Genomic DNA, 13960 nt, shown 5'->3' with positions numbered 1-13960 from the left:
CATGACCATAGGTCGACAAATGGCTAAGACTATGTCGCCTTCTTTGAAGGATTATTTTCTAACTCTCTTGTTAAAGGTTCTTGAAATCCGTGGCTGGTAGATCTTGATTCGTTACTGAGCTTGAAGTCTCAACTCATCTAACACCTCTAGTTCTTGAGACACTTTTGATGATGCTATTCAGTTATTATCTTTTTGGGTATTTTAGAGGGATCACGGCTTCACGTCCGTAGACTAAGAAAAATGGCATGGAGCTAGTAGGAGTGCGGACTGTCATTCGATAAGCCCATAAACAGTCTCTAAGTTACTCATCCCAACCTTGTTTGTTGGAGGCGATGAACTTCTTTAGAAGTTTGAAGATGGTTTTGTTAAAAGCTTTAGGTAGACCATTAGCAGCTATGTTGTAATGGCGAAGACGCGACATCTTGAATTCTGAATTTATTGCAGTACTTGAAGAACAATCGACAGATGAACTACGGACCATTTTCATGAATGATCCATCTAGGAACACCAAATTGATAAATCATGTGATGTTTTAAGGATTTAATCACCTGAGACATCTTAACATCTTTACTTCTTTAAGTGGAACAACTTTAGACCATTTAGAGAAGTAATCAGTAACGGCCAAAATGAATCGATGACCTTTGGTGGACAATGGGTTGATTGGCTTGATGATATCCATGTCCATGCTTTGAATGACCATGAGGTGATGGTCGGGTGCAACTCATCTGGAGATTGATGTAGAAAAATTAATATGGATTTGACACACATGACATCGTTCAGCATATGCTGTCACATCTACTATCATTGTTGGCCAGTAGTAACCTAAACGACGAAGTTAGTCCTGAAGTTTGGGACCTTGTTAATGAGCTCCACATGTACTGCCAGGGTCTTCCTTTAATGCTTCTCAAGCTTCACTTAATGATAAGCATCAGAGCAACACATCATCGAATGACCGTCGGTACAAAGTCTGCATAGCACAATCATAGAATAAGCGTGAAGCCCTTCTTTGAAAGGATACTGTTTGCTTTGTACTATTAGGTAGTATTCCATGTAGGACATAATCAATAATTAGGAACTACCAATCATTACCTTCGAAGTGAGTTGGCATGACATGTATTTTGTTAGCTTCAAAAATTTGCTCCGGGGAACATAGTTGATGGCTAACCACTACGATGCACTTGGTAGATTTGGGCAGCAAAGCGAGTGTGGCTGCAAGAGATGCCAAAGCATCTGCATGAGTGTTTTTGAGGCACACTACGTAACTAATGTAGAAACCTTTGAATGAATGAGCAAGCTTAATTGCTGTTTTGTGGTAAGATATGAGGTTGTTGTGGCGACTTCATATTCTTCTTTGATCTCATTTATGATCAGCTTAGAATCACCGTAAGCTTCAAGATATTTGATACCCATGTTTTGAACAAGTTACAAACTAATTATAAGGGCATTATACTTAGCCACATTATTGGAGCATGGCTTTGTCAGTGAGTAAGCTTGAGGAAGGATGTGTTCGTGGGAGTCAATTAGCAGTGCCCCATATTCATATAACATTTGCTTCTTTGTGGTTGCATCTTGATACACTATCGAAGTAAAGTTGTCATATCTGATGGTCTGAGGTGATATTCAACTCAAAGACTTCATCCAGAATATCTTCATATAGCTTGGAAGACTCAGCGATGGGATGTTCTGCCAGAAAGTCAGCTATTGATTAACCTATGACTACTTTCTATGACGCGAATGTCGTATCATATTGCGAAAGTAGTATCATCTATTTTACTAACCTAGAATTCAGTGATCCATGTTTTATCATGAGTATCTGTAGAGGACTAACTCTTTAAATAATGTGGATGAATTGGTCAGTGAGGTAATGTTGCATTTTCTGAATTGCGAAGACCAATGCTAAACATTCCTTTTCAATTAGATTGTAATGATACTCGACACCAATCATAATCTGGCTGAGATAGCAAATGGCTTTCTCGTGACCATTGTCATTCTTCTAGGCAAGAAGTGCTCTAAGAGAGTGGTCCATTGCCTGACGTAGATCAGGAACGGTTATTCGATACTGATGTGGCTAAAATCAGTGGCTTCATGAGATAACCTTTTATCTTATTGAAAGCTTCTCGGAAAGTATCATCCCAAGTGAACGAGACACCTTTCTTCCTTAGTTTTTGAAGTGGTTGACATTTTTCTAATAAGTTGGCAATAAACCTACGAATATTGGCTAATTGTCCTTGTAGACCCCTGAGTTCTTTGAGATTCTTCGGATGTGGCATCTCTTTAGATGTTACAATAAAACTTAGGAATTTACCTTATGATACCCCACGAAAGACTTGGTTGGATTCATCTTGAGCTGGTGCTTTCGTATATTTTGAATACCATTCTCAAATCATTGATGTGGTCTTGCTTGTGGAAACTTTTGATTGTGAGGCTGTCGATATAGAATTCTACCATCTTATCATGTTCATAGCGGGTTGATAAGTTACTCCAATATGTTCAGACCAAAAGAAATTTGATATGTAACAAGATACTCCTAAGGGTATCCTAAAAGCTATATGCTTTTGATCATCAGGATGCATTTTAATTTGATTGTATGCAGAGAACCCATCCATGAATTATGTCATCTCTAACCGCACATATTGTCAACCATGACATCCATGATAAGGAGATGAAATTTATCATTTGGGCAAGCGAGATTGAGATCCCACAAATCAATACAAATTCGGATCATGCCATTCTTTTCATCACCACCACGATGTTCGCTAGCCAATCCGGATGTTGTTCTTCATGGATGAACCCACATTCAATGAGTTTATAGGTTTTTTTTCTCGATCTGCTCTATTAACTCAGGATGAAAGCGCTGTTATTGTTGCTTGACTCTAGGATTGATGTTAAGGCAATGTACAATCACATTGGGGTCTAGACCTAGCATGTCTTCATAGCTCCAGGCGAAAACATCAATCTACTCTTGAAGGATAATTATCAATTCTTTCCTTTCCGGCGGATGATAGACTTTCACTGATGAAGATGGCGTTAGGGTTGATTTTGTCGCCTATGTTGATTTGAATCACTCTATCATCGGTAGGTAGTTCACTAACTTCAAAGCGCGATTCCCATTGCTTTTCAAGATGTTTTGCCCATGAATCATTTTCAGAATCTTTGAATACTTCAGATTCATTGAGATCTGTAGACAGGTCATATAAGAACATGTTTGTTATGAATTCATCAAATATGGCTCCAAGGCTGATATTAGAATCATAGTTGAACGTATCTGAAGAACTGCTTAGAAAGTCGTTAGATGTTAGTCCTATTTATGTCTCAGCTTCAGGAGAAATATAACTAAGTCCTCATTTGGTCTAACTATAATAATAAAAAACCTCTCCTTCTAGTGTAAAGGGGAGAAACTCTTAATCATCGATTGAAATTCAATGCCTAATTAGCAGTGAGGCTGTATCCCATTTTTTCCATAATGTACTAAGATTATTGACTATATCGGGAGAATTCTGGTGCTCCTTTGGTTTCTTCATTAGAGCCTGATAAGTGAGGTTGCGGCTCCACTTTTCTAAAGATGTTCAGTTTCGGGGTGCCTTCCTTTAGTGGACTATGAAAGTGGCATCTTCTGAGTTTCCTAACTACTTTTGAGCTGAGTATGATTGGCTTATTGGCATAAGTAATGCTAGTTCTAATGCTAGTCTTAACATCAGAGTTTCAACCTTGAGTTTTCAGACTCAGAGTCTAAAGAGTAGTCGTAAGCAAACTCTTTTTCATTAAAGATCCAATCACCCTGATCTTCAGCGGGCTAGTCGATATAGAGGTCCTCTAAGGTAATTATAAGTAGATCTATCTTCCAGAGTAAATTATCATTGGGATCTAGTTCAACATCTGCTTCATTATTGCTATCCTTATTATCGGGAGGAACAATATCGATTGTATAATTTTCATCGTTCAAGAGAGAGTACGTGAAGTAATTCTCCACCCCCTTGAAAGGATACTTTTTGGCTTTAACTCTTTGTTGGACCCCTTGTTCATCAATGTATTTGAAACACTGATGAAGTGTTGATGAGATGAGCATGTTGGAATTGATCCAAGGTTGTCCGAGAAGAATTTTGTATGGTGTTTCGACATCAATGACATAGCAAGTCACTTATGTCTTCAAATTTTCAATCTCACATTTAAGTCAGATCTTTCCAAGAGATCAGCTACTACTGGAGTTAAAGTCGAGTATGGTTACGAAAGTCTTTAAGAGCTTGTGAAAGTAAATACTCATGAAGCTCATGAGTCTCCGTGGAACTATTCTTAATGCAGAACCTAGATCAATGTGAATCCTTTCAACCTTTATCAATCCTATATACCCAGTATAGTAAAGAGATCGATTGTGATGGTGACCTTTGACGAGCATATCCTCCAGAATAAAGGTGATACAAGGTGTCTGTCGTTGGCACTGATAGCACTACTTGTGTTTTTCATCCTAAGGAGGCTCAGTCAAGTGGGTGGGAAACGCCTCACTATCATTCAGAGCTTCTTTCAAAGCTTCTCTTATTTTCTTAGACAAACATAAAAGTTTGACTAAGGTTATACGAGCTAGGATGTTGGCCAATTAAGCCATGATATCATATCAAAATGAGGCCTTGAGATCACTTCGAGGATGCTGCAAGGCCTTGTCAAACTAAGTCTCTTTTTGTTTGGTCGGTTTGGGTTGTTTGGATGTTCTAGGTTGATCATATTCCTTCAGATAATCTTGGCCAGATCTTATCCCTAACATGGTCATCTTCTCTCCGTCTGAATCGGTGAGTGAAGTGATGTGTAGAGATTCTTCTTCAATAATTGCACATATGACATTGTAATACTTCATCTTACACTTGTTCTTGGATCTCTGAGGAGTCCAATCTTCATCTTGGAGAAGGTTAGGATGCACCCGCATCATTTCACTTCTCGTTATGGTGAGAGGGACTAAGCCTTGGCTTTGTTGGTTCCAGTGGTCATAGTTGACCATGTTCATCCTTGCAGTAGGAATGGGGACAATGTCATTTTGGGTTTGAAATTTTTTTGGGTTTGAAATTTTAGCATGGAGCCAAATTGGAGAGTTACCATGTTGATCTTGACTTTCTTTTGCTTAGGTTTGAGATTAAGGATCAGTGATTCAATGAAGGTCTGGATCTTATCCTTGAGGGCGTAGTAGTTTTGCATCGGGTATTATAACATTCTGTGATAAAGGCAGTAGTTGGGGTCATCGGTCTTTCCCATTCTTCAAGGCATCGAGCTTCAAATGATTTCCTTTGTTGAGCACATGGAAGATGGTGACTGTATGTTCATCCTTGAATGAATAATTGCGCTAAAGTTTCTTCCTTGGTTTTCTTTATTGGTTGTTATTGGGATTTTGAACCCTAACTATGAAAGTCTCTTTAGCTTTTAGTTGTGAAGTCTGTCCTTATTTGCTTTTGTTGCCCTTGAAGTTGGTGTGAAGCTCGAACTTATAAAAATGTTCTGATGATTTTTCTACTATCTCAGCTTGTTCCATTAAATCCTTCCATGTGTGGGAAATGATGGTACACATGTGAACTTTAATCCGTGCCACAAAATTATGCTGACAAGTTTGAAGTAACATTGGTAGAGGCATATCTCGACATCGCAATGTTAGGTTATGGTATATGTCAATGTATTCCCTAAACATTTTATTTTTGCTTTGCTTCTCAAAAAGGAATTTGGCCATGGTAACATTGGATTGTTCCTCATAGAATTGTGAGATCTTCGATTCAAGACCTGCCCATGATCTGATTGAACCCTTGGGCAAATTCTAGAACCAATTAAAGGTTACCCCCTGAAGGGTTCCAATGAATAGTTGTGCCTTTGTGGTATCGTTACCTACTATATTCCCAGTTTATTGGTGAAAGTAGTAGATATGTTGGTTCGAAGAACCTTTATCATTAATGTATGTAATGTTGGTGGTTTGAATTTTATAGGATAGGGAACCATGGCCCATTCAATCAGATAAGGTCGAGTAATTCCAACCTCCTTGAGCTCAGTTCATTGAGAAAGAACGACGAGCTGCTTTTGAATATCCTCCAAGGCATTTGCTTTCTTGCTTGGTTTTGAAGGTATTGTTGCTTCCGATCTTGCATATTCAAAGTTTGCATCGTCTTAATGTTGTTGATATTCTTTTGGGGGTTTTCACCGATCAACCTCTTCCTGAAGAATTTGGTTGAGATTGAGATACCAATAAGAGTTATTCAATCATCTTTTCCAAACGTTCGATCCACTCAAATGAGTCCTTCTTTTGCCATTTGAGCAAGAAGATCTTCTCGATCTATCACATCTACTTCCCATTGTTGTTCTTGACTTAAACTAGGGGTTGCATTCAACGCTATGACAGAGTTGGCATCGCTTGAAGTGGGTTGGTTCACTTGAGATGAAGTCTGTGACGTCTGCATTTGGAAGTAAAAGTAGTCAAAAGGGATTGCTGCTCTTCTTCTTAATCTGGTGTTGCGATACACACTGTCAGCTTCTGGTAATATGGATCCAATGCCTGGAGAATACACTAGATTGGACAATCTATCTGTACTTTCTTCCTCATCTCTAGAAGTTAAACTTGTCATGTCGACAGTGAATGCTTGCATTTTACCCTTTTGGGTACATCATTTTCATTTAGTCTGAACCTCTAAAGAGTCAGGACCATGACTGAGATGTTTGAAGATTGATTCGTTTTCAGGAATAGCTTTACATTAGCAATTCTTTTGAATTGTCATGCCTATTTCCCTAAAGGTCGCACAATGCTGACATTGGCGAGCTCTCATCAGAGATCGGAATTCTCTTAAATCAAGTGCAATTCCAAGTCGAGGGCCAACTTTGCCAATTTTGGCCTTAGAATGCGAACGTCGCTTTCGGCGACCTTGGCTAATCCTTTGTGCAGTAGAATCATCATTGACGATATTATTCCTTTGAGGGACTTTAGATGAGAGGTTACCCTAATTCTTAGCTTCTATCGAGGAAGCATAGCGAGCATTGTGAGGTGCTTTAAATCGTACTCCTAAAGGAGTCTTGGACTGATGTTTGAGATCAACAACGTGTTGATCTTCGCTCGAAGCGAGGGTCGAGATTTCTTCGCTATTGGCGAAGTTCATTTGGCTTCTAGGTAAGCTCAAACTGTATTCGGTGAAGGTCGTCTTTACACATGCTGGGGTCTATTTAGACCTAAGATTCACACAATGGTGAATTCTATGACAACTGGGTACAATCGCCATTTATGATGATTGGTTCATGGAAATAAATTCCTAGAACTTTGCTTGGTCAAATTCAATGATCAGTGATTCAGCAAAAGACCCGAGGGTCTTAGTGTTGGCGTACGATACAATTTTTTCATCAAAGGAGAAAGTAGTCCCCAGCGGAGCCACCATCCCGTTTTGGGTCTTTAAAATTACAATTGACATAGATTACAATTGAAAGATTATAGCGAAACAAAGGAAAATTTATATTTCCTGTTGTTCTTTTCTGTGTGCTAGTGGAACGTCGATCTTGTATTCTATTGACGCACTGACTAAGACCACGAGTCTTTTACTATTGATGATAATTTAGTTGCTTAGAAGATAACTCGGTCTTTTCTTAGCAGTCTTTCTCAATAGAATCGCAAGTGCGATGATGAGGATCTCTCCATGCGTGTGTATTGTTGGCTGAGACTCGAGAGCCTTTAAAATGATAATTTCCTCTCCTTTTATAGGCTAAGAGAGAGAGAGAGAGAGAGAGAGAGAGAGAGAGAGAGAGAGAGTTAATGGCCTTTATTTTTATATTAAGTGGTCGTTAAATTAGGAGTTAGTGGAGAACGGTTATTCCCCTAAAAATAGCTCCCAAAATAGCTATTTGGTGAACTTTGCTGACTTGATGAAGTTCGCTGAAGACATGGGCGAGGGTCGCTAAAGTCATGGGAGAGGGTCGCTGAGGATGTGGGCGAGACTTCTTCGGAAGTAGATGACTTGGTCCACTTAAGTTGTCATTAACAAAGTTCGTTGGTTGACGAACTTCGTCTATGAGTTTGAATTTGACATAAATTTTGACTCATGATTTGGCCAATTAATAATGCCTTTTGACTCGGTTTGGGGCGTTTTTTGCCAGTCGACTTGCACTTAACTTGGTTGATTCGATTCGAAATGGGCTATTTGGCGAGGCTCGCTTGCTTTGTTAGGCGACCCTCGCTATAGCTGGTTGTAGGCTCAGCATTAGGCCCATTCGAAGTATTTAACCCATGTGCATTCACTTCTTAGACCTAAGCTAATCATTGGCCTAGGTGCAAAAATATATTTCAACCATCTACAAAGTTGAAGAAGGATGTCTATAAGGAGATTTAGAAATACAAAGCTAGATTAGTGGTCAAAGTTTTTTTTTATCAAAAAACGGCATTGATTTTAATGAAATTTTCTCACCAGTTGTGAATGTGACATCAATTAGACTAGTTTTGGGGCTAGCAACTAGTTTAGACCTCGAGATTGAGTAGCTTGATGTGAAGATTATATTCCTTCATGGTGATTTGGAGGAGGAGATTACATGGAGTAGAAGGAGGGTTTTGAAGTGAAAGAAAAAGAATATATGATTTGCCAATTAAAGAAGAGCGCCCTTAATTTGAAGCAAGTACCCAGGCAGTGGTAGAAAAAATTTGACTGTTTCATGTTGAGTCATGGCTACCAGATGACAACTACAGATTCTTGTGTATATTTCATGGGATTTTCAGATTCTAGCTTATTCTTTTGCTTTATGTGGATAACATGTTGATTATTGGTCAAGATAGTTAGACGATTAGTGAACTGAAGAATGAGTTATTTAAATCCTTTTCCATGAAAGATTTGGGGTTGGCACAACATATTCTTGGTATGAAGATTGCTCGTGATAGGAAAGCCATGAAATTGTGGTTATCATAGGAGAAATATATGGGATGGTTGCTTAATAGATTCAACATAAATAGTGCCAAGACAATTAACTCTTATTACAGGTCACTTGAAGCTTAGCAAGAAGTTTTACCTGACTACAAATGAGAAAAATAGTGAGATGGAGAATATTTGTCACTCTTTAACTGTAGGGAGTTTAATATATGCCATGATTTGCACTCGGCCAAATATAGCTCATGCAGTTAGCGTTGTAAGCAGGTTTCTTTCTAATCTAGGAAAAGTACATTGGAAAGGTGTAAAGTAGATCCTCAACTATTTGAAAGGCAGTTCAGGATTGTGTTTGAGTTTTGGAGGTTCCAAGACAGTACTATAAGCTTTTGCAGACATGAATATGGCATGTGATCTCAATCAGAAGAAGTCTACCTCAGGTTGGCAGTTCAGGTTGTAGAAACATGTTGTTTTATCTACAATAGAGGTGAAATATATTACAACTGCAGAATTCAGTGAAGAGATGGTTTGGTTGAGAAATTTTTGCAGGAGTTAGGCTTGCAGTAGAATGTGTATCAAGTTTTTACTGATAGTAGCGTGCTCTTGATTTGAGCAAGAATTCTATATTCCATTCCAAGATAAAACATATTGATATGAGATATTATTGGCTTAGAGAAACTGTTGAGAAAGAGGAAGTGAAGCTACAGAAGATTCACACAGATAAAAGTTCAGCGAATTTTTTAATGAAGATCGTTCCTAAAGAGAAGACTGAGTTGTGTTAGCGATTTGCCGACCGGGATTCCCGACGAGGATTGACAAATTGGCATACCCCACTTGTTAGACTAGAAGGGGAGATTGTTGTGGGTCCAGCCCAAAATCAAAGCCCACATGAGGTCCATGTAATTGAATCCTTGCTAAAGAAGGATTAGTAGGGCCTAATTATAATTAGATTATGTTAAGGGTCCTTGGAATAATATTCTAAGGAATAATTTTTGTGAAACCATGTAGTGAGTTTTAGTACGAAACAGAGAGCGCAATTTATTTGTGTGCGCTGTTTTCCAGAAGAGAGAGAAAGAAAAAGAGAGAAGAGAAAAAGTTGATTTTTGGATTGCTCTTTAGTACGATTAGTCCGATTGTAATGATTTAAATATCGTTTTTTTTAGAAACGAGGACGCGGTTAAGGTAACGATCTTGGCTTTTCCACGGGTGTTGGGAACTTGATTGAGATGAGTTTTTAGGTTTTGGTATCTTAGAGGTTGTCACTGCATTTTTTCTTGTGCATTAATCCTCAAGTTTAGGTGTAGCTTTTAGGATTTATATCTTAATTCATAGTGCAATATTTCTCTTTAGATTTGCTGAACGTCGTTAAATCTTAGTATTTGCTTGCGTATAATATTTTCGTTGGTGTCATTATTTATTTTTTATGTTTAATTCCGCAGATAACCTTCATAAAATTCCTAATAAAACGGCCAAACTAAAATATTTGAATATCAGTAATTGAAAAAACCAAAATTTATAGGTGCAATTATGCGACCTACTATGTATTTCCGGGGCTTTACTTTCTAGCTAGTAGCAATAAATAATTTTCTTAGTATTGTTTTTTGTTACTCATTGTATTACCAGAACATTCATAGCTCCAGCTTTGAAATGGTGTGGACTTTTTGGCCTCTTCTCTCTAGCAACATAAATCAAATGTGGAATGCCATACTCTTCCTTGGTCTCCGATATCACCTACAAAGTAAAGGAAATAAGTTAAGAGGGTAAACTTTTGAAAAGTAAAATATCGTTTCTGTATTTGTTTAATTCTTAAAGTCGTTTGCTTAGCATACTTTTTTAAGGCAAAAACAAAAAACTGGATCCCCGTTCATACATATATGGAAAGCGTAAATATTTACAAAAAAAAAGGGATAAGAGAATATATCCAAAAGTGTTTATCAAAGGAACAAAGAGTTTCTTATAGTCATAAAGTTCTAACTTTCTTTGTATATGCATCTATGAAGGTGAAGAGAGGACCGTAGCCGTCATTCACTACATATAGGGACCTAAGCTTATCCTATACTTATGAAAATGAAACACAAAGTTCAATTGACAAACAACAACAACAAATGCATAAAACAAAAATTGTTTGCTGGACATATTATTCTTATTAGCATTTTGTTTTGGTACGTTCTTCGTTTTGGTCACTTAGCAGAAACAAATTAAAAAAAAAAAACAATTGAAAATGACTTCTACCCGACTGATGTTTTTATAAGATCTCTAATGCGTCACTCATTGTTTTTATTCACTCAGATTTATATATGTCCGCTACATTTTGGAAAATGAATATATTACCAAATTATTTCAGAATAAATTAATACTTACAGTCACCACCAAAGTTGTAGACACAATGAGATGAAGGTTGAACAATGTAAACTAGCTAGACCTATCCCATACCCTGAAAGTTTAGTAAGCTCATTAAAAGAACACGATCTATAGATTTAGATTTTTTTTTTAAAATTTACTTTTATCCTTTTTTAATGATAATTATTATTCTTGTATAACTTAGATTTAGGATATGGATAATTAAGGTCAGATTTGAGCTGTACATAGATCAACATCATAATCAGTTAATCACTTTTATTATGTGGAAAGGGGGAAAAATCGTCAAATATTCAGCCTTTTGACAACCTTCAGCCAAATAAATTACATATAACACCTTTACAGTTATATATTATCCGTAAGTAAATACTTTGAAGAAATTAATCCTAATAACAAGTGATCTAGAATTTAAAATAAACAAAAGAACGATTACATGAGTTAAAATAACGTCACCTTGATAATGCTTGGATGGTTCCGTCTCTCTATGGCGGAAAACTCAACGAAGTCATCGTTCGTGTGATGTGGAATATAATCTCTGGAAGCATTTTCTATCTTTCTAACTAGCTCCAAATATTCCGCCTAATGAGATAAAATCAAATATTAATTAGCTACTTGAACATAAAAGGGGGTATTGCATATATACCCGCATAATCTTTTATATTTGTAAATTTACCCTCCCAACTTTGGTATTTGCAAAACTACCTCCCCCCATCCCCCAAAGAAAAAAAAAAGATAAAAGAAAGAAAAAAGCACCACCCACCAAACCAAATTCTTTAACATTGATTTTTTTTTCCTACTCCCACTTAACAGTACTAGTTTGTGAACGGGAACATGTTGCAATCCTATTAGAAATTATCGGAAAAATGGGCATTGCCTACTTGGAAACCAACAATGTTAACTTGGAGGGGGTAAAAAGACCTAATATGCAGGTAATTTTACAAATACCAAGATTTGAAGAATAAATTCACAAATATGGTAGATTTGAGGGGTATATATGCAAAAAAACACAACATAAAAAAGATGAGGTCAAATTAGAATTTCAATCGCCCAACTTCTTGCATACCTTCACATGTTTCCAATCTTGAATGATAGCGGACGATACCTGCAGTTCACTTGAGAAATACACAAAGGGAGCTCGAACTTGAATCTTGTACTTTTTACAGAAAGGTACCCATATTTCGGCAAATTTAGAAGCTTCGCAAAGTGCATAGTATGTTATTGGAGATCCTCCATCGTCCGACACATAGCAAGCGAGACGATGACTTGGATATTCTACGGCGAGCAAGGAGAGCACTGTGTTGACGGTGACAATTGGTGGCTCGAGGCTTGGGTCCGCGGTGGTGACGAACATGTCCACCGCTGGTAGATCTTCAAATCTAACGTAAACAAAAATATTCGATAAAAACTACGAAAAAGATGTTTGATATGACGATGATAAAAATTTTGTCAAAGTGATGAGACAAACAGGGTAAGTTTCACAAAACCCCCAAAAAAGTTTCCTGCATTCTGGGATAATCCCCAAATAGTTCGAATCCCATAACTTTTTCTGATAACCCCAAAACATTAGGAGAGTAATTGCAAAATAGATTAGGAGAAGTGCACAAAAAAAAAAGGAGTTAAGTTATATTTTCCAAACTTTTCAAGGATTTTATCTCAAAATGAATCAAACTTCGGGAGTCTTGTAAAAAATATCCAAATAAATATGTATCTAATTAATATCCAATCCAAAGATTAAAGAACTAATGAATATACACCTCTTTGAGAGACGTTCAGGATATGTTATATAAGCAATTGGATTCCATCTACAATTGACATTGAGAAGCCATACGAAGGCGAACCAAGATTCACAGACGAAGGCGATAAGCCAGATACCGAGGCTGTCAGCTGTCTGGAAGGAGGCGAGGCGATAAATTAGGAGAGCAACGATGAGGAGGAAGATGAGAAGGTCGATGAATCTTTTCAAGTTGCTATGAAGAAATACTTTCTCTTGGAGGGGGAAGGATTTGGAGCTTGTCATAGTTTAAACTTTGGCTGTGGCAGCTAGCTGCTGTTGGCTATCTTTAAACCATATCGTGTTTACATATAGCTTTGGAGTGAACTTTGCAGGTCTACTTGACTTGTGGCTTAAAAATATCGTGAGCGAAGAGATCAGAATATTACTTCTCTCGTAAACTACATGAACCACACCTACATGATTTCCTTAAGCACAAGGACATGCATACATGCTACCGGTGCACATTGAGTGTTCAAATGTTTAATGATTATGTGCGTATTGAGCTAGCTGTTCAAATGTCAAGTGATATATAGTATGCACATTTACCCTATTTTTGGTCGAAATATAGTAAAATTAGACATGTAAACATAAAGTATATTGTGTTATCCCCAACTTTATGTATTGAATTTTTTTCATAAATCAAAGATTAATGGATGGGCTGCTACACCTTGAAATTGATTATAAAAATAATCATTGATTTAGGATGTTGTGGGTCCAGCCTAAGATAAGGCCCACTTGAAATCCACATGAATTAGAATTCTATTTAGGGGCTGTTTGGTTCGTTTCCTAGATATAGGAAAATGCATTTCCATGTACAAAAACACAAGTTTTAGATATAGGAAAATGCATTTCCATGTACAAAAACACAAGTTTTGAGTTTTCCAAACTTTTCCAAGAAATAGATTGTTTCGCTTTGGTTCGCACAAAAAAATGGTGGGAAACCAATGTATTTATTTTTCTTGTGTTTGGTTCACAT

The 13960-nt window shown here is 37.2% G+C and overlaps 1 protein-coding gene across 1 annotated transcript in view; it reads right to left on the bottom strand.

Annotated features, from left to right (window-relative positions):
- The window catches only part of LOC109824641 (cellulose synthase-like protein H1), a 40108-nt gene extending 26655 nt beyond the window's left edge, over positions 1-13453 (bottom strand). Inside the window, exons 1-4 of the mRNA XM_020391273.1 lie at positions 12965-13453; positions 12274-12586; positions 11664-11789; positions 10473-10583 (exon numbers count right to left, since the gene is read on the bottom strand). Of these exons, the coding sequence (XP_020246862.1) occupies positions 10473-10583; positions 11664-11789; positions 12274-12586; positions 12965-13227 (813 nt within the window). The 5' untranslated portion in view covers positions 13228-13453. The remainder of the gene's footprint in view (positions 1-10472; positions 10584-11663; positions 11790-12273; positions 12587-12964) is intronic.

The sequence above is a fragment of the Asparagus officinalis genome, chromosome 9 (genome assembly GCF_001876935.1).
Source record: "Asparagus officinalis chromosome 9, Aspof.V1, whole genome shotgun sequence".
Classification (NCBI taxonomy): domain Eukaryota; kingdom Viridiplantae; phylum Streptophyta; class Magnoliopsida; order Asparagales; family Asparagaceae; genus Asparagus; species Asparagus officinalis.
This window is presented reverse-complemented; position numbering and strand designations above follow the sequence as displayed.